The sequence below is a fragment of the Ammospiza nelsoni genome, chromosome 25, assembly GCF_027579445.1.
Source record: "Ammospiza nelsoni isolate bAmmNel1 chromosome 25, bAmmNel1.pri, whole genome shotgun sequence".
Classification (NCBI taxonomy): domain Eukaryota; kingdom Metazoa; phylum Chordata; class Aves; order Passeriformes; family Passerellidae; genus Ammospiza; species Ammospiza nelsoni.
In genome coordinates this window covers 6,188,980-6,209,566 of record NC_080657.1, presented here as the reverse complement: position 1 = coordinate 6,209,566, position 20,587 = coordinate 6,188,980, and the positions used below count along the sequence as shown (strand labels likewise).

The window sequence follows — 20,587 nt, the reverse complement described above, 5'->3', positions numbered from 1 at the left end:
GCCAGCTAAAATGGAAAAAAACCTGCAGCAAATGAACAGTGCCACAAAGGTGGTGCCTGTGGTGCCTCAGCAGGCACAGACAGGGAGGCAGGGAGTGATTTTAACCTGTTTATAATCACTGGATGCACATCACACCCCAACTCCCAGGGTTCTCCTGCACCCAAGAGGGCAAGAGCTGCAACTGGTCCCTTTTAATGCAAGTCATTAACCTGCATGTGCCCTCAGGCTGCTGGAAGCTGCTGCAATCCCTTCATCTGGGCAAAATTTGGGCATCTCTCTGCGATGTATTAGTCTCAGCTCTAATTACCAACCAAGCACAGCCTAGATGGGCTTTTCTCTTAGGCAGAGGCTGCTGCCAAAGCTGTGGGTGCACAAAAGCAGAGGAGGCTTTGAAGTTTGCAGCAGCTGGGATTGAAAGGGCTGCGGGTCTGGCTCAGCTGCTCCGAGCACAGAGAGAGGCTCATTATTGAACAGAGTTCTCAGTGAGGGCAAGTGTGGCATCACTGCCAGAGCCAGCAGCACCCAGAGCTGCTCCCCCTCCAGGAGATGCTGCTCTGCTCTCATCACAGCTGGGCATTCCTGGGAAAAGAGAAATTCCAGCACTTCTGGAGGTGAATATTGAATATTGCCTATGCTGTGTCACACACAGAGCTGATCCTGGCAGGGAACAGCAGCAAATCCAGCTGGGCATGTGCTCAGAGCATCACTGAGATGTGTGAGAGCACTCAGGGGGTGTGCTTCCATCTCAGCCTGCCCAGCCCAGCCTCTCCTTACAGGGCAGCCAGGCTGAGCAGCAGGGACAGCAGTGACAGCAGTGACAGGAGCTCAGAGAGGCTGCAGGCAGCAACCCCAGGGTCTGTGGGGTGATCCCTGTAGAACTGCCAATGATCTGTGGGGTGATCCCTGTGGAATTCCCAGGGATCTGGGGGGTGATCCCTTTAAAATTCCCACTAATTTGTGGTGTGATTTCTTCAGAATTCCCAGGGATCTGTGGAGTGATCCCTTCAAATTCCCATTGATCTGTGGAGTGATCCCTTTAAATTCCCACTGATCTGTGGGGTGATCCTTATGTAATTCCCACTGATCTGTCGGGTGATCCCTGTGGAACTCCCAGTGATCTGTGGGGTGATCCCGTGGAATTCCCAGGGGTTTGTGGGCTGATCCCTTCAAATTCCCACTGATGGGTGCTGCTTTAGGGGTGATCCCTTCAAATTCCCACTGATGGGTGCTGCTTTAGGGGTGGCAGGGAGCAGCTGAGCCCAGAGCTGCTGCCCCAGCCCTGCCCAGGCTGGCACTGCTCAGTACCCAGCACAGACCCAGCTGCAGGGGCTCCCAAATCTCAGTCCTGGCAGGGTGTGCCCACACCCTCCTCTGCTCCAGCTCAGCACCAAGGGCCTGATCCTCTCACCCAGGCTGAAAAACCCCAGAGCTGCAGTGGGAGCCTCTGCTTTCCCTGCATCCAGGCTATCCCAGCATTCACCCACCTCTCCATAAAGAACAGGAACACTTTGACTCCACCTCACAGGGAATTATTTCCAACCCCAAGGGTGAAAACCCCAGAACCAGGTGGGAGCCTCTGCTTTCCCTGTGCCCAGGTTATCCCAACATTCATCCACCTCCCCACAAAGAACAGGAACACTTTGACTTCACCTCAGAGGGAATCATTTCCTACCTCCAATGCTGAAAACCCCAGAGCCTGCTGTGGGAGCCTCTGCTTCTCCTGTGCCCAGGTCACCCCAGCATTCACCCACCTCCTCACAGAGAACAGAACACTTTGACTCCATCTCAGAGGGAATCATTTCCAACCCCAAGGGTGAAAACCCCAGAACCAGGTGGGAGCCTCTGCTTTTCCTGTATCCAGGCTATCCCAGCATTTATCCACCTCCCCACAAAGAACAGAACACTTTTCTATCTTGAATCCCTCACATCAGAGGGAATCATTTCCTACCCCCAAGGCTGAAAACCCCAGAACTGCTGTGGGAGCCTTTGCTTTCCCTGCATCCAGGTTATCCCAGCAGTTTTATCCCAGCATTCATCCACCTCCCCACAAAGAACAGGAACACTTTTCTACCTGCAACACTCCACCCCAGAGGGAATCATTTCCCAACTGGCCTAAAAAAGACAAGTTTTCAGTTTTTTGAGTGACATCTTTCTCAAATGATGGAAGGCAATTCAAAGGCAGCAGTATCTTCCCCACAGTTTAAAATGAGGGGTTTTTTTAGGAAGTTCTTCTCTCTGCATTCAAATTTGCTCTTTAAAATGCTGCTATTGTTGGGAAGAGAAGAGCATTATCCTGGAGCTGCCAGTCTCACAATCATGACAAACCTGCCATAATGGCAGAACTTTATTTGACAGATTATCTCTGCCATAAAACACACACCAAAGTCTCCTCTCTGCTCTGAGAGGAACTGGGAGCAATAAACTCCAAACTCATTTCTTCCATCTCAGAAGCTCCTCCAAGTTCTCCCAATTTAACACTCCCGGGCACATCAAGGAGGCTTTTTGGCTTTGTATAAACATTTAAATTGCCTCCTGTTCCTCCAGTGCTGCTCTCAGTCATGACAGGAAAACTGTTCTCAAACCTGCTCAGGCCTAGACAGGAAAGATGCTTTTCTGAAATCATCAGTATGGAGTTTATCGTGTCATTTGTAGGGTGATGAGAGGGTTAAAATAACTCCTTTTCTCAGTGGTGTAACACCATAAATACACCCAGCACATCACACATTGTTTTGTTTCTTTCAAGAGTCATAAATTTACAATTACTCCAAGTAGAGGCCCTGATGCCAAGTTTGGGATGCTTTAGGTATTCCTGAGGTTATTAATACCTATTGCTTTAGCTATTCCTTGGATTATTTCCAGTTCAAATGTCTAAAACCTGAGTTAAACACAGCATAGATGGGGTTTTCTCCTGGTTGAAGGCTATAAAAGCTCAGGCAGCTCAGCTTCAGTAGAGCTGAGAACAGCAAAAACCCTTGTGGCCAACACTTGGTATTTCCTGGAAACGTGGCCCAGCTCCATGTGGTGTTTCTATGAAATCAAGCTGCTGACCTGCTGCTCTCTGCACTCTGCTGCTGCCCAGCAAGGAGCTCTGGAGGCCCTGGGGTGATGCAGAAAGGCCAAGCAGGAGCCCCTCTGTACAGGAATCATTCACAAATCTCCTCCTCTGCCTGGAGCGGAGCCCTGGAGCTCCTCCTGACTGCACTGGGCAGCAGCAGCTCAGCCCATTCATTCACTGCCTGCTCCACTCACCACCCCAGAGGGTTATCAGGGTCATGTCCTTGTGTCCCTGCCCTTGGCTCTGTCCCACAGAACACAGTGTCACCCTCTGCCAAGGCGGGTGCTGCCTCCACCCAATGTCCCCATGGCATTGCACAATCCAGCATGGAACTCCCAGCAGCCCAGGCCAAAGCCCAGATCATAACCCAAACTCTTCACACACATCTGCATGATGCACTAAAACCTCCATCCAAGTGGGCAGCAGTTGCTGAATTCCCATTTCAGAGCTGACCCCACGATGGCCTCAAAGCTGAAAAGCTCAGCAGGGGTTTGGGAAGAGCTGGACCAAGTTGTGTCCCAAACCACAGAGTGTCACATTCACACACAGCACAGATCTGGGTTTGATCTGGGACAAGCCACCCAAAACCAGAGGACTGAAGTGAGTTTACAAGCTGTAAGTGGAGAGTGGCAGCAGTGAGAGCCCCCACAAACAGCCCAGCCCAACCAGAGTGTGCTCATTGCAGCACACAACATTCCCTCTGCCCTGCCCAAGGGAAGGCAGGCATGGTTAGAAAAATCCTCCTCTAAAAGCACATTCTTCCTTTAAAAATCCCCTCCCAGAAGCATGTTGTTCCTTTAAAAATCCTCTCCTAAAATCATGTTCTTCCTTTAAAAATCCTCTCCTAAAATCATGTTCTTCCTCTAAAAATCCTCTTAAAATCATGCTCTTCCTTTAAAAATCCCCTCAAAAATTCCTCTAAAAATCCTCTCCTAAAATGTTCCTCCTTTGAAAATCCTCTCCTAAAATCACGTTCTTTGTTTAAAATTCCCCTCCAAGAAGCATGTTCTTCCTCTAAAAATCCTCTCCTAAAATTAAGTTCCTCCTTTGAAAACCCTCTCCTAAAATGATCCTCCTCTGAAAATCCTCTCCTAAAATCATGCTCTTCATCTAAAAATCATGTTCTTCCTAAAATCATGTTCTTCCTCTAAAAATCCTCTCCTAAAATGTTCCTCCTTTGAAAATCCTCTAAAATCATGTTCCTCCTTTAAAAATCCTCTCCTAAAACCATGTTCTTCCTTTAAAAATCCTCTCCTAAAATCATGTTGTTCCTCTAAAAATCCTCTCCTAAAATCATGTTCTTCCTCTAAAAATCACGTTCTTTCTCTAAAATCATGTTCTTCCTCTAAAAATCCTCTCCTAAAATCATGTTCTTCCTTTAAAAATCCTCTCCTAAAATCATGTTCTTCCTCTAAAAATCATGTTCTTCCTAAAATCATGTTCTTCCTCTAAAAATCATGTTCTTCCTAAAATCATGTTCTTCCTCTAAAAATCATGTTCTTCCTAAAATCATGTTCTTCCTCTAAAAATCCTCTTAAAATCATGCTCTTCCTTTAAAAATCCCCTCAAAAATTCCTCTAAATATCCTCTCCTAAAATGTTCCTCCTTTGAAAATCCTCTCCTAAAACCATGTTCTTCCTTTAAAAATCCTCTCCTAAAATCATGTTCTTCCTCTAAAAATCCTCTCCTAAAATCATGTTCTTCCTCTAAAAATCACGTTCTTTCTCTAAAATCATGTTCTTCCTCTAAAAATCCTCTCCTAAAATGTTCTTCCTTTAAAAATCCTCTCCTAAAATCATGTTCTTCCTTTAAAAATCCTCTCCTCTCCTAAAATCATGTTCTTCCTCTAAAAATCATGTTCTTCCTAAAATCATGTTCTTCCTCTAAAAATCATGTTCTTCCTAAAATCATGTTCTTCCCCTAAAAATCCTCTTAAAATCATGCTCTTCCTTTAAAAATCCCCTCAAAAATTCCTCTAAATATCCTCTCCTAAAATGTTCCTCCTTTGAAAATCCTCTCCTAAAATCATGTTCTTCCTTTTAAAATCCTCTCCTAAAATCATGTTCTTCCTCTAAAAATCATGTTTCTTCCTAAAATCATGTTCTTCCTCTAAAAATCACGTTCTTTCTCTAAAATCATGTTCTTCCTCTAAAAATCCTCTCCTAAAATGTTCTTCCTTTAAAAATCCTCTCCTAAAATCATGTTCTTCCTTTAAAAATCCTCTCCTAAAATCATGTTCTTCCTCTAAAAATCATGTTCTTCCTAAAATCATGTTCTTCCTAAAATCATGTTCTTCCTCTAAAAATCATGTTCTTCCTAAAATCATGTTCTTCCTCTAAAAATCCTCTTAAAATCATGCTCTTCCTTTAAAAATCCCCTCAAAAATTCCTCTAAATATCCTCTCCTAAAATGTTCCTCCTTTGAAAATCCTCTCCTAAAACCATGTTCTTCCTTTAAAAATCCTCTCCTAAAATCATGTTCTTCCTCTAAAAATCCTCTCCTAAAATCATGTTCTTCCTCTAAAAATCACGTTCTTTCTCTAAAATCATGTTCTTCCTCTAAAAATCACGTTCTTTCTCTAAAATCATGTTCTTCCTCTAAAAATCCTCTCCTAAAATGTTCCTTCTTTGAAAATCCTCTCCTAAAATCATGTTCTTCCTCTAAAAATCATGTTCTTCCTAAAATCATGTTCTTCCTCTAAAAATCATGTTCTTCCTAAAATCATGTTCTTCCTCTAAAAATCATGTTCTTCCTAAAATCATGTTCTTCCTCTAAAAATCATGCTCTTCCTAAAATCATGTTCTTCCTTTGAAAATCCTCTCCTCTACAAGCACATTCCTGCTTTGTTCCCAGGGCCTGGGCAAGAATTTTTGGCCCCCCAGCAGCAGTTCCATGCTCACTGTGTCCCCCACAGTGCCTGACACGCTGTGACACAGAGCTGGCACCTCCAGAAGCAGCAGCTCTGGCTGTGACAGCTGGGAGGGATTTGGGAACTGATACATGAATGGCTGGAGGAGGATCCTGCAGAAAGAGCAGAGGCTCCATCTTTGCTGCCATCTGGGAAAGGGCACAGTGCCAGTGTGAGCCCCAGCAGATCTGGATGTGTTCACCTGCTGGGAAGTGGAAATTCCCAACAGAATTTCAGGGAAGAGCTCATTTGCAGGGTGCACCACAAGCTGAACACATCCTGCATCTTTCCAGCCTTTCAAAGTTTGTTTTCAGGTTTTCCCTGCTACTGTTAGTCACCAATACACCCCAAAAACGGAGCAATATTTGTGTCTGTTCCTTTCCCATTTGCTCTGGAAGCCCCAGCAGATCTGGATGTGTTCACCTGCTGGGAAGTGGAAATTCCCAACAGAATTTCAGGGAAGAGCTCGTTTGCATGGTGCATCAGAAGCTGAACAGAAAAGAGACACAACTTTCCTGGCAGGAAACACATCCTGCATCTTTCCAGCCTTTCAGAAATTTGTTTTCAGAGGTTTTCCCTGCTACTGTCAGTCACTAAAACACCCCAAAACAGGAGCAATATTTGTGTCTGTTCCATTCCCATTTGCTTTGGGAGCCCCAGCAGATCTGGATGTGTTCACCTCCTAGAAAGTGGAAATTCCCAGCAGAACTTCAGGGAAGAGCTCGTTTGCAGGATGCACCACAAGCTGAACACATCCTGCATCTTTCCAGCCTTTCAGAAATTTGTTTTCAGAGGTTTTACTTGCTACTGTCAGCCATCAAAACACCCCAAAAATGGAGCCATATTTGTGTCTGCTCCTTTCCCATTTGCTCTGGGAGCCCCAGCAGAAATGGATGCGTTCACCTCCTGGGAAGTGGAAATTCCAAGCAGAATTTTAGGGAAGAGCTCCTTTGCAGGATGCACCACAAGCTGAACACATCCTGCATCTTTCCAGCCTTTCAAAAATCTGTTTTCAGAGGTTTTACTTGCTCTGCTAGCCATCAAAACACCCCAAAACAGAGCAATATTTGTGTCTGTTCCATTCCCATTTGCTCTGGGAGCCCCAGCAGAAATAGATGTGTTCACCTCCTGGGAACTGGAAATTCCCAGCAGAATTTCAGGGAAGAGCCCGTTTGCATGGTGCACCACAAGCTGAACAGGAGACACAACTTTCCTGCCAGGAAACACATCCTGCATCTTTCCAGCCTTTAAGAAATCTGTTTTCAGAGGTTTTCCCTGCTGGGTTAGTTCCAGAGGTTTTCCCTGTCACCAAAACACCCCAAAAACAGAGCAATATCCGTGTTTGCTCCCTTCCCATTTACTCTGCAAGCCTTAAACAAAAATTATCCCATTTCATCTCTGGTTTTAAGGACAAATTCTGGTTTTACTCACAGCCACACCACCATAGCAGTTCTCCCAGCCCAGGATGCTGCTGTTTGCCCTGCAGAGGCAGAGCAGGGAGGGTTGGGGATGCAGAGGGAGCTGGGAGCTCTCACCTAACGTGGCAGCTGCCGCCAGCCCGGCCGCGTACGGATCCGTCCCCGGAGGCGCCGCGCTGATGATGTAGGGGTTGGGAACGAAGGCAGCAGGAGCTAGACCTGCTGAAAACATTCCTGTCAGTGAAAACAAACTCAGCAGGACTGCAGCCCCAGCACAACCCCCCTGTGCTGCCTGGACAACACCAAACTCAGGCTGGTTCCGTGGTTTGAAGCTTTTTGTGGGTGGTTTTCTATAGGGAGTGACAACCTGTGAGTGTTGATGGGCAGAGGAGAGATCTGGCATTAAAAAACTCAATTCTAAGGATTCAGTGCTCCTCAGGAAGTAAAATCCTTTCTATCCAACAGCTCAAGTGCTTCTGCAGACCCTGTTCAGGAGACTGGAGCTTGGTACTACTCTGTATTTCCTACAGTGAGTAAATCAGGACCCAAACCACCCCATCCTGAGCTCCCACAGCATCCCAGCATTCCAGCTGGTCAGTCTGGAAAAGGCTCAGAGAGGAAAAACAGTTTAGAGAAAAACAGTTTAAAATCATTAGAGAAAGCCCAGGTGGGTGGGAGAGGGGTGTGCAGGGGAGGTGAAGGTGAAGGGGAGGAAGTTAAAAAGCTGAATAATTTCAATCCCTGAACTGCACTGAGCACACAGGGGCACAGCACAGAGCCCCAACACATTTATATTGGGGTTTTGGGCAGGAAAAACTACCACAAATTGCTTATTGTGCAAAAAAAATTAATGCATTGTTTTCCTGGGTTTCTACACATGATCGAGTGCTTTATTCCCAGTTAATAAAAATACATTTTTTAAACACACACACACATATAGATGTGTATATTTTATGAATAATTTTTATTAATATCAATAATGTCTTTGCATAAATTACATTTTTAACTGCTAAGACCCCTGGCAGCACATTTAGCTGATATTAAATAATGCATTTCCCCTCACTTCTCTGTGCTGTCACCCTGATTTATGTTTCACTCAGAAGCTTCCAAAGCCTCTCCTGACTGACAGCACCCTCAGGAGAGTGAGAGTGTCAGTTCTGCCACACAGGGAAATCCTTTAAAAGGCTAAGTGTGCAAGAAGCAAATCTGTAAAAATGCACTTCTGTTCATGCATTGATTATCAGCTGTAAAATACACAATCCTTTTCCCTGAAGTTTCCCCATGGATCAGAAGGGCTGGGGAGAGGCAGACTCACCTATGTGTGGCTGGTGGGCAGCAGCCAGGGCGTACTGCTGCTGCTGGGCTGCTGTCAGCTGCTGCACTGCCAGTGCATTGGGCCTCTGGAACAGCTGTGGGGAGAGCACAAACAGCCCTTAATGTGGGCACAAACTGCCCTGAAACCAGGCACAAACAGCCCTTAATGTGGGCACAAACTGCCCTGAAAGTGGGTACAAACAGCCCTTAAACCGGGCACAAACTGCCCTGAAAGTGGGTACAAACTGCCCTGAAAGTGGGCACAGACTGCCCTGAAAGTGGGTACAAACAGCCCTGAAAGTGGGCACAGACTGCCCTGAAACCGGGCACAAACTGCCCTGAAAGTGGGCACAAACAGCCCTGAAACTGGGTACAAAGAGCCCTTAATCAGGCAAGGAGCACAAACAGTGTCCTTAAATCAGGCACAAGCACACCAAGAGTGCTGAACTCACACACAAACACACCAACACTGCTGAAATGGGGCACAAACACACCAACAGTGCTGAACTCGCACACAAAAAGCAGCAACTCCTTCCTTTTCCAGCAATCCCTTCCCACCACATTTCCTTTAACCCCACAGATTCTCCACTCCACATCTCCAAGGGCCTGAACTCCTCTGGAATCAATGCCTGTGGTAACCCAGCTGAAAAAACCCCACCTGAAAATACTCCACCTGACAAAACCCCACACTGCTGCAGCACAGCCAGCCCCGGCCCAGCTTTTCCCTCTGCTGTCCCCTCAATCCCAAAGGATTTATCCCAGCCCTGCTCAGCCCCAGCTGCAGCCTGGAGGTCCCCAGGAGCACTGCCAGGTGTTGGGAGTGCCACCAGTGTGCCCTCCCAGTTTGGCTGAAATGGGAAATGGGATGGCCAAGGGATGCAGAGCCAAGTTTGGGAAACCCAAAATGCCCTCAGAGCCAGAGAGGGGACACAGCCCCAGGATCACAAATCCCAGACCAAACACTTCCCTTACCTGCTCACTGCTCAAGGTTATTGAGAATTTATTCCTCACTAAATAAAAATAATAGGATTCCCTTGAAGTATTTTTGCTGAGGGTTTGGCGTTTATTTTTCTTTCTTCAGGGTCTTAGTAAAAGTTTCCTTCCCAGCTTCTTTTGCCTCTCTCTAAAGGAAATCCCTGTATTCACCATGTTCAGCTCTAATTAAAACATTTAGGACACATCAGCTGAATATCTCCTCTGAAATTATCCAGCATGTCCACCCCCCCTCACTTCCAGGGATCATTTCTAGGTGGGAATGACTTCACAAAGCACTGTGAGAAATATTTTCTCCCTCCCCTCCCTCAGAACAGACTTGAATGCCCAAATGCCTCCGATTTTCACACCTATTATCCTGCCCTCCTTTCAGACAAGTGAACTGCTGGCAGACACAGCAATAACTCTGCCCAAAATTTTGGCAGAAACCCACAACCATCAAGAAGAAGCCCAGAAACATCAAGAAAACTCTATTACTTATTATTTATTATTATTATTATTACTATTATTTAGAGGCAAAAATTGGCATTGCTTCTCCTGAGAGCAGAGTGAGCAAAGCTGTGTGAGAAAATCCACCTTTATTTTTGTCTTTTTACAAATTCAGGTGGAGAAAACACATCTGAGGGATGAGCATTGGGTTTATGAGGTGGAAATGCAGCAGTTAGGGCAGTCAGAATTAACCTGCTGTGTGCCAAACCCTGCCCCTCACAACAGCTTTGTTTGCTCATCCCTCAGGGGCTATCAGAACTTTCCTTGTGGAGGAAAATATCTGATTTACAGTTCCTTTATTGCCTCCTGGGCCATAAAACACCCTGAGCAGGCAGGGTGCACAGCACACCTGCTTTTCCTGCCCTTTTTGTTGTTTTAAGGTGTTTTTTGTGGTCACACAAAGCTGGGTGGCAGCTCTGCTCTGGTCACCAGGAGATTGGGCAAAGCTCCAGTGACATCTTGGAACACAAACCCTGTGAGGAACCCCTGAGCAAGCTGGGGGTGCTCAGCCTGGAGAAAAGGAGACTCAGGGGTGCCCCCATCACTGTCACAGCTCCTGAAAGGTGCCTGTGCTCAGCTGGGGCTGGGCTCTGTCTGCAGGCACTGACAGAACCAGAGCACACAGCCTCGAGCTGCCCCAAGGGAAATACAGGTTGGATATCAGGAACAGGATTTTACAGAAAGGTGATAAAGTTCTGGAATGTTCTGCCCGGGGAGGTGGTGGAGTCCCCATCCCTGGGGTGTTTAACAAAGCCTGGATGTGGCACTGGGTGCCAGGGTTGAGTTGAGGGGTTGGGGCTGGGTTGGACTTGATGAGCTTGAAGGTCTCTTCCAACCCAGAGATTCTGGGAATTCTGTGAAGGGGAAGTTTCAGTTCAAACAGCTCCAATAGCGGATGGAAAGGGAAATTTCCAGGTTTTTTCCAGGCCAGTGGCTGTGGCCATGCCCAGGTAGCCTCACAGGAAGTGAGGGGGCCCTTCCAACCCAAACCATTCCGGATTTCTGTGATTTGTGATGCACCCACAGGGTTTGTGCTGACACCCCTGTGCACCCACACATTTTAATCTGATCTTGAGGACCTGTGAGGAGAGAGGAGAGACTTTGGAACCCTGAGCTTCAGCCCAGAGGTGGTGGAGTCACCATCCCTGGGGGTGTTTAACAAAGCCTGGATGTGGCACTGGGGGCCAGGGTTGAGTTGAGCTGTTGGGGCTGGGTTGGACTCGATGACCTTGAAGGTCTCCTCCATCCCAGTGATTCTGGGAATTCTGTGAACATCCCTCAGTGCAAAACACCAAGGAGGTGATGGACAACAGGAGCAGAACATGGAATGAGGGACAGTGGCTCTGTGGGAGTGACCAGCAACATCCTATACTCTCAGCAAATATGAAAAAAAAAAATCCTATAAAAATCCTATAACCCTAAACTGCTTCCTCCTGAAGTGTGGATTCCTCTGCAGCATCCTCAGGGTTGGGATGTGCTGTATCAGCTCAGCAATTTCAGCTTTTTAGCTTTCTTCAGCTGCAAAATTTCACCAAACCTTGGAGTTCTCACATGCTTTTCCATCCTGCTGATGTGGATTCCATCAACATGAAGCAGAGAGGAAAATGGCTGCATTATTTCCTTGTCTTGAGGGCACAAAAAGCATTTTTCCTTCCTAAAAACACTTCTGCTCACTTTACACATGTGAGGACTTGCACACCTCCCAAATACAACTCAATGAACCCCCTGGGAATCAGCAAAACTGGGAGAACAGAATCCACACTCACTCAGAGCCTCAGTACTTCACCATCAATATTTCACCTGCTGCTCTTGGCTCTTTTTGTTGTCTGCCTGCTCTGGGGGCTCATCCAGTCCCTGCAAAATCTGACTTCCAGACATAAAAGGTCTGCAAGAAAGCTGGAGAGGAACATTTTACAGTATAGGACAAGGGGAAATGGCCTTAAACTAAGAGAGGAGGGATTTAGATGGGATCTTAGGAAGGAATTGCTCCCTGGCAGGGTGGGGAGGGAATTGCCAGAGCAGCTGTGGCTGCCCCTGGAGCCCTGGCAGTGCCCAAGGCCAGGCTGGAGCACCTGGCACAGTGGGAGGTGTTCCTGCCATGGCAGGGGTTGGAATTGGATGAGTTTTGAGTCCCTTCCCACCCAAACCATTCCAGGATTCTGTGACCTCTCCCTCTCCCCTTGAATTCACAGCCTTGCTCAGCTCCCTCAGAACGATCTCAGCTGCAGATTTCACCCTGCAGCCTGTCCAAGGAAGCAGAGCCAAGAAAAACCATCCCAAGTGCAGCCCCTCCTGAGGCAGATAAACCAGGGGAGCTCTGGGAATCATCAGTTCCATTTATTCAGGGAGAGCTGCTGAAGCCTTGCTGGGCTGTGTCCATTTGCTGAGGGCACAGCCCCACACTCCAACCCCAGAGATCAGTGCTCAAAGGTGGCACTGGGGAGCAGATAAAGGACAGGAACCTCTGCACTGGAATATTAACCTGAATGGACAAAGGAATCAGGAAAGAGCACGTGGGGTGTTTCAGGCTGCTGGGAAATGCATTGGGAATGAAAAGCTACAAAGGCCTGACACGGATCTGGAGAAATTCAGGGAGATCATCCAACATTTCAGTGAGGCTGCTCCATGTCAGACAAATGAAGAATGATTTCCAGCACGTGGAGGAGCTCCCTGAGGCAATTCCAAGGGAGCAGAACCCCAGAGTTAGGGGAATTCTGGAAGATCAGATTTCCCTCAGCAATATCAACATCTGACATCCCTAATCAGACCAGATGTGGTTTTGTAAAACCTTCCTCTTCCTCACACTGCCTGCTGCTGTGCTCACCTGTAATCCCTTCCAAGGATGGGACACTTCCCCACAGCCCCAAAAGGCACTTTCAGGGATGAGATGCCTTGCTCAGGACAGATTTCCTGCTGCCAGGAGAATGGCACAAGTCAGATTCCTTTCATGCAGGCTGAGAGTGGCAGTGGGCAGCAAGGACCCCTGGGAATTAAGGGAATGGGTACAAGACCCCTGGATTTACACAAACCTGCCCTGGGCGGGCACATCTGGCTGGGAGTGATTCCTGACCTTCACTACAGCACCTCAGGCTGACTGAAGGCTCCTGTTTGCTTTCACTGCAGGTGGAAGCTGCAGCAAGGCTGAAAACTGAAAATAACAGATTTGTCTGACAGCCCAGCAGGGCCTGGGTGGGACTGAGGGGCAGCAGCTGTGTCCTCACTGCTCCCCGAAAATCAGGGAGAGACCTGAGGGGATTTGCGCTTCACAGCAAGCTCAGAAGGGTCTGGAGCCCCAGGAGGGGCTGAGGGAGCTGGGCAGGGGCTCAGCCTGGAGCAAAGGAGGCTCAGGGGCCCTTGTGGCTCTGCACAGCTCCTGCCAGGAGGGCACAGCCGGGGGGGTCGGGCTGTGCCCCAGGGAACAGGGACAGGAGCAGAGGGAACGGCCTCAGGCTGGGCCAGGGCAGCTCAGGGTGGGCACAGCAGGAATTTCCCCATGCCAAGGGGGCTCAGGCCTTGCCAGGGGCTGCCCAGGGAGCTTTGCAGTGCCCATCCCTGCAGGTGCCCCAGCAATTCCTGGAGGTGGCACTGAGTTCTCTGGGCTGGGGACAGGGTGGGGATGGGGCACAGCTGAGATTTGATGCTCTGGGAGGGTTTTCCAGGCTCAGTGATTCTGTAATTCCCAGTTGGTGACACAGAGATGACATCAGGTCCACATGGACAGCACCCATACGCTTGGTATGAAATAAAAAATGCAAACCCACCCTGAAATCCTCACTGCATCTCCCCTGAAACAGGGACCCTGTCCTGCTCTGCCTCCCTTTGGGAGGGTTTATTTCCACCAGTGAGGTGCCAGACGTGCCAAATTTGAAATCCTAATTTTTTAAGGCTGAAGGAAACAAATAAACATTCCTCAAACTTGTAAATGAGCCTTCACTTAAATAGAAAACCCTGACAAAATGCAAACTCCAGGCTTCCCACTTGCGCTTTTCCAGTCCCATCTCTAATGCTTCTCCAGAAGCAGCTCACTTGTGGAGCCCTCATGTTTTAAAAAACACCCAACTTTCCTGGTTTAGAGATAATTCTGGAGCATCCCAGGCCGTGCACCAGAGCAAGACAAAGGCTTGGAACTATTTGCTTTTTTCTCCTTTTTGAACTCTACAGCAGCTATTTAGTTTAATCATTAAATTTTCCATCATTAACCTCCCAAAGATGCTGTAGAACAGAGCAGCCAATTGAGCTCCCACCCAGATATTTACACTGCTTTTAAGGCTGTGATAACTCAGCACAAACTTGGCAATGCTTTCCCTCACTCCACAGTGCCAGAGGCTCTTCTGCTAAAAAAATCAGATATTGCAGGGAAGCCAGGGAGAGTTATATATCCCGGCAATCAGCTCCAACAAAGGATTCCCTTCCACTCTGAGGGATATCAGACTTGCAAAGGGAGAGCAATAAAGTTTGTTTCCAATCATTACCCAAACGAGCAGGAACAGGAGCAGAGCAGGAGTCGATTGCTGGAGCCAGGCCCAGCATTCAGCAGGAGCCAAGGGAGTCTGGGCTTGTGTGGGAGAAAGGTCAAACAAACCCAAGCCAGGCTCAGATAAAGGTTTGTAGTAGTGGACTCTGCCCTTAGGGCTTAAACCAGGCTCAGGGAGAAGAAAGTTTGAACTTGTAATTGCCTCTGGCTGAGCAAAGCTGAGTGTGGGGCTCAGTAAAGCTGAGTGTGGGGCCCAGTAAAGCTGAGTGTGGGGCCCAGTAAAGCTCATTGTGGGGCTCAGTAAAGCTGAGTGTGGGGCTCAGTAAAGCTCATTGTGGGGCTCAGTAAAGCACAGTGTGGGGCTCAGTAAAGCTGAGTGTGGGGGTCAGTAAAGCTGAGTGTGGGGCTCAGTAAAGCACAGTGTGGGGCTCAGTAAAGCTGAGTGTGGGGGTCAGTAAAGCTCATTGTGGGGCTCAGTAAAGCTCATTGTGGGGCTCAGTAAAGCTGAGTGTGGGGGTCAGTAAAGCACAGTGTGGGGCTCAGTAAAGCTGAGTGTGGGGCCCAGTAAAGCACAGTGTGGGGGTCAGCAAAGCACAGTGTGGGGCTCAGCAGGGCCCAAGATGGGGCTCAGTAAAGCACAGTGTGGGGCTCAGTAAAGCACAGTGTGGGGCTCAGCAGGGCCCAAGCTGGGACTCAGCAGGGCCTAAGGTGGGGCTCAGTAAAGCACAGTGTGGGGCTCAGCAGGGCCTAAGGTAGGGCTCAGCAGGGCTCACACCTGGGCTCAGCCAAGCCCAACATGGGGCTCAGCAGGGCCCAATGTAGAGACCAGGAGGGCCCAATTTGGGGTTTAACAAAACTCAGTGTGGGGCTCAGCTGGGCTCAAAGCGGGGCTCAGGCAAGCCCAGTGTGGGGCCCAATGTGGTCACCAGGAGGGCCCAATGTGGAGCTTAACAAAACCCAGTGCGGGGCTCAGCAAAGCCCAGTGCAGGGCTCACAGCTGGGCTGAACAGGTGTTGGCTCTCAGTCCCTGCCTGGGCTCCTGGGTGGGTGTTTGGGGGTTTTTTAGCACTTTTTGCTACTTTAAAGCTTTTTTTCAATGCCTTGAGACAGCCAGGATCACCAGAGAGGGCACAGCTGTGGGAACTGCTGGGGTAATTCTGGTTATTCCAGCTGCCATGGGAGGCTGATCTGCTCAGCTCCCAGGGAGGACACACACAGCACAAAGACAATGACAACATGTCCAACCTTCCTCCATCCCTTCTCCCAGGACAGGATCCTGAGTTCATCCCACCCCACACCAACCCCTTTGGAGCCACAGGGCTGGATGAGGGATCAGGGCTCAGGGATGAGAGATCAGGATCAGGGCTGAGGGATCATCAGGGCTCAGGGATCATGGCCCAGGATCAGGGCTCAGGGATCATGGCCCAGGATCAGGGCTCAGGGATCATCAGGACTCAGGATCAGGGATCAGAGATCAGGATCAAGGCTCAGGGCAAAGGGATCAGGGCTCAGGGATCCAGGCTCAGGGATCAGGGATCACAATCAGGGCTCAGGATTTGGGGATTGGGATCAGGATCAGGGATCAGAGCTTAGGATCAGGATCAGGGCTCAGGATCAGGATCAAAGATCGGGATCAGGATCAGGGATCAGAGCTTAGGATCAGGATCAGGGCTCAGGATCAGGATCAAAGATCGGGATCAGGATCAGGGATCAGAGCTTAGGATCAGGATCAGGGCTCAGGATCAGGATCAAAGATCAGGCTCAGGGCTCAAGGCTACGGGATTGGGATCAGGGAGGGCTGAGGGACCAATGATCAGAATCAGGGCTCAGGATCAGGCTCAGGGCTCAGGATCAGGACCAGGGATCAGTCTCAAGACTCAGCTCTGTACCTGCTGCTGGGAGTTGTAGTCAAAGAGCCCCACGGTGGCGGCGGCCGAGTCCACGGGGACCTGCGTGCCGGAGTAGTCGAACTGCAGCGGCTCCATGCCCACGTGCTCCATGGCATCCAGGGGCACGCTCTGGGATTCCATGTTGGAGAAATCCTCCACAGGCTTGGCCCCGTTGGTGCTGGCCAGCTGGGCCAGGCCCTCGGAGCCGTTCTGGTTGGGGCCCAGCAGATCCACCTCGCTCGCTGAGTTCTGGCAGTTCCCAGGTGTGCGGCTGTGGGGGGAAAACGGGTCAGGAACAGGGCAGGAGAGCTGCAGCCCTTCCTGGGGGGAAAACGGGTCAGGGATAGGGCAGGAGAGCTGCAGCCCTTCCTGGGGGGAAAAACTGGTCAGGGATAGGACAGGAGAGCTGCAGCCCTTCCTGGGGGGAAAAACTGGTCAGGGATAGGGCAGGAGAGCTGCAGCCCTTCCTGGGGGGAAAAACTGGTCAGGGATAGGGCAGGAGAGCTGCAGCCCCTCTTTGGGGGGAAAACGGGTCAGGGAAAGGGCAGGAGAGCTGCAGCCCTTCCTGGGGGCAAAAGAGGTCAGGGAAAGAGAGCAGGAGAGCTCCAGCCCCTCTTAGGGGGGAAAACAGGTCAGGGAAACAGAGCAGGAGAGCTGCAGCCCTTCCTGGGGGCAAAACAGATCAGGGACAGGGCAGGAGAGCTCCAACCCTTGTTGGGGGAATGCTCCTGCAGGGAAACAGGGCAGGATGCTCCAGCCCTTCCAGGGGGGAAAACAGGTCAGGAAAAGCACAGGAGAGCTCCAGTCCTTCCTGGGGAATGCTCCTGTGCAGGGAAACAAGGCAGGAGAGCTCCAGCTCTTCCAGGGGGAAAAACAGGTCAGGAAAAGCATAGGAGAGCTCCAGCCCTTCCTGGGGAATGCTCCTGTGCAGGGAAACAGGGCAGGAGAGCTCCAGCCCTTGTTGGGGGAATGCTCCTGCAGGGAAACAGGGCAGGATGCTCCAGCCTTTCCAGGGGGGAAAACAGGTCAGGAAAAGCACAGGAGAGCTCCAGCCCTTCCTGGGGAATGCTCCTGTGCAGGGAAACAAGGCAGGAGAGCTCCAGCCCTTCCTGGGGGGAAAAACGGGTCAGGGAGAGGGCAGGAGAGCTCCAACCCCTCTTGGGGGAATTCTCCTGCAGGGAAACAGGGCAGGAGAGCTCCAGCCCAGCATCCCACCCTGCAGCAGGTGCTGGAGTACAAGAGGGAAAATAAAGTCATGGTTTGAAACAGTTCAGCAAATTAATTCTGTGGAGAAATTGATGTATTTAAAATAAAATAAAAACTAAAAGCAGGAATGCGCCATCACGTCCATGGACCCACCAGAACTGCCCAGAGGTGGTGGAGTACAGGATGGAATATAAAAAATTGGCCTGAAATAGTTCTCCAAGTTAATCCTCTGGAGAAACTGATGTATTTAAATAAAATACAAACTCAAACCAGGTATGCTCCATCACACCTCCAGAACTGCCCAGAGGTGGTGGACTATAGGAGGGAAAATAAAGAAATGGTCTGAAATAGTTCTCCAAATTTATTTTACAAAGAATTTATGTATTTAAAAAAATAAAAACCAAAAGCAGAAATGCTCCATCACATCCCCAAACCTTCCAGAACTGCCAAAAGGTGATGGAGTACAGAAGGGGGAAAAAAAAAGACATGGTCTGAAATAGTTCTCCAAATTAATTTTATGAAGAACTGATGTATTAAAAAAATAAAAGTTAAAACAAGGTATGCTCCATCACACCCACAGATCCACCAGAACTGCCCAGGGCTGCTGGGGTACAGGAGGGAAAAAAAGACATGATCTGAAATAGTTCACCAAATCAATTCTATGAAGAATTGATGTATTTAAAAAAAAAAAAATTAAAACCAGGTATGCTCCATCACATCCACGGACCCACCAGAACTGCCCAGAGGTGGGGGAGTACAGAAGGGAAAAATAAAGACATGGTCTGAAATAGTTCTCCAAATTGATTCTATGGAGAAACTGCTGTATTTAAATAAAATAAAAACTAAAAGCACAAATGCACCATCACATCCATGGACCCACCAGAACTGCCCAGAGGTGGTGGAGTACAGGATGGAAAATAAAAAAATGGTCTGAAATAGTTCTCCAAATTAATTCTATGGAGAAATGGAGGTATTTAAAAAAATTAAAATTAAAACCAGGTATGCTCCATCACATCCATGGACCCACCAGAACTGTCCAGAGGTGGTGGAGTACAGGATGGAATATAAAAAATTGGCCTGAAATAGTTCTCCAAATTAATTATATGGAGAAATAAAGAAATGGTCTGGAACAGTTCTCCAAATTAATTCTATGGAGAAACTGAGGTATTAAAAAAAAATAAAAACTAAAACCAGGAATGCTCCATCACACCTCCAGAACTGTCCAGAGGTGCTGGAGTACAGGAGAGAAAATAAAATGGCCTGAAACAGTTCTCCAAATAAATTCTATGAAAAATTGATGAATTTAAAAAAATAAAAATTTAAAGCAGGCATGCTCCATCACACCTCCAGAACTGCCCAGAGGTGGGGGAGTACAGGAGGGAAAAATAAAGACATGGTCCGAAATAGTTCTCCAAATAAATTCTGTGGAGAATTGCTGTATTTAAAAAAATAAAAATTAAAACCAAGAATGCTCCATGACACCTCCAGACCCACCAGAACTCTTTGGAGGTGTTGTAGAATAAAGTGGAAAAAATAAATATAGATGGTCTGAAGTAGTTAATTCTACTGAGAAATTGGTGTATTTTAAAAAATAAAACCAGGAATACTCCATCCCAACATCACAGCCCTAAACACACCAGAACTGCTTGGAGGTGTTGGAGTAAAGAGGGGAAAAAATAAAAAATATTATCTGAAATAGTTCCCGGAGTGAATTCTACAGAGAAATTGATGTATCTAAAAAAATAAACAAAAATAAAACCAGGACTGCTCCAGCCCAGCATTGCAGCAGCAATACACCCCAGCCCCAGCAGAATCCCCTGGAAGTTGGAGAAGTGTTGTAGAAGACAAGAAAAAAAAATAAAGAGAGGCCTGAAATAGTTCCCTAAGTTAATTCTACACAGAAGTTGACGAATTTAAAAAAAACAAAAGCTGGAATGTTCCAGCCCAGCATCAGAGCCACCAGAAGGGCCTGCAGGTGGTGCAATAAAGGGGGGAAAGTAAAAAACATGGGCTGAAATAGCTCCCTGAGTTAATTCTGCAAAGAAAGTGATGGATTTTTAAAACAAACAAAAAATAACCCACAAACCCTAGTCCCAGCCTCAAACACCTGTTATAGTAAAAATGTAAAAAATTTCTGTTTTCTGCTCAATTGAGAGTCAGAGACAGCAAGCCATAATCTCCCCAAATACTTATATTTAATGGAGTATTTGGTGATTTTTAACTGTGGAGCTCTGGCACCAAATCTCACTCAACACCACCCTAAGGCAGCTGCCATTGGCTCCTGACCACCCAAAATAGGGACTGGACTTCGTGGGAATGCTTCATATCCATGGAAGAGCCAGGAATGGGCATTTCCCACCATCTGTTTGGCTTTTACATTTTATTTTACCATTTCTTTGGCTTCTCCAGTTTTCCTACAGGCCATGAGGAACCACAGGAGATGCAGAAATGAGCAAGGAACACCAATGGCATCAAGGGCCACAATTTCACGAGGTTTTCAGCCCAGAGCAGCAAGGAACAAACCCAGAGCCCAGCTGTGGTGGGGACAGGACAGGAGCAGAGCCAACACTTCCCATGGGAATCCCACACAGAGGAATTAAAAATGGGTGTGAAAATCACCAGGATCCCAGGGCTCAGGATCAGGACTCATGGCTAAGGGATCAGGACACACCAGCCCTGAGCTCTCAGGTGCTCCCACCCTCTCCCCCTGAGGACATTCAGAACATCCTGGGGACACTACAGGATGGAAAAACCTTCCCAAAGCCACAGAGTGCATGGGCAGGTTTGGCACTGGGCTGACTGCACAGGGATGTCACTGACATGTTTTATAACAATCCTTTT

The 20,587-nt window shown here is 48.2% G+C and overlaps 1 protein-coding gene and 1 non-coding gene across 3 annotated transcripts in view; both read right to left on the bottom strand.

Moving 5' to 3' along the window:
• Positions 1-20,587, bottom strand: part of PUM1 (pumilio RNA binding family member 1) — a 101,827-nt gene that overhangs the window by 41,057 nt on the left and 40,183 nt on the right. For both annotated transcript variants that reach the window (XM_059488651.1, XM_059488652.1), the window contains exons 7-9: positions 16,541-16,811; positions 8,697-8,790; positions 7,499-7,600 (exon numbers count right to left, since the gene is read on the bottom strand). In XM_059488651.1, the coding sequence (XP_059344634.1) occupies positions 7,499-7,600; positions 8,697-8,790; positions 16,541-16,811 (467 nt within the window). The remainder of the gene's footprint in view (positions 1-7,498; positions 7,601-8,696; positions 8,791-16,540; positions 16,812-20,587) is intronic.
• LOC132083964 (small nucleolar RNA SNORD103/SNORD85) lies at positions 428-511 on the bottom strand. The gene has a single exon (XR_009420022.1). It is a non-coding gene; the product is annotated as a small nucleolar RNA SNORD103/SNORD85 (small nucleolar RNA).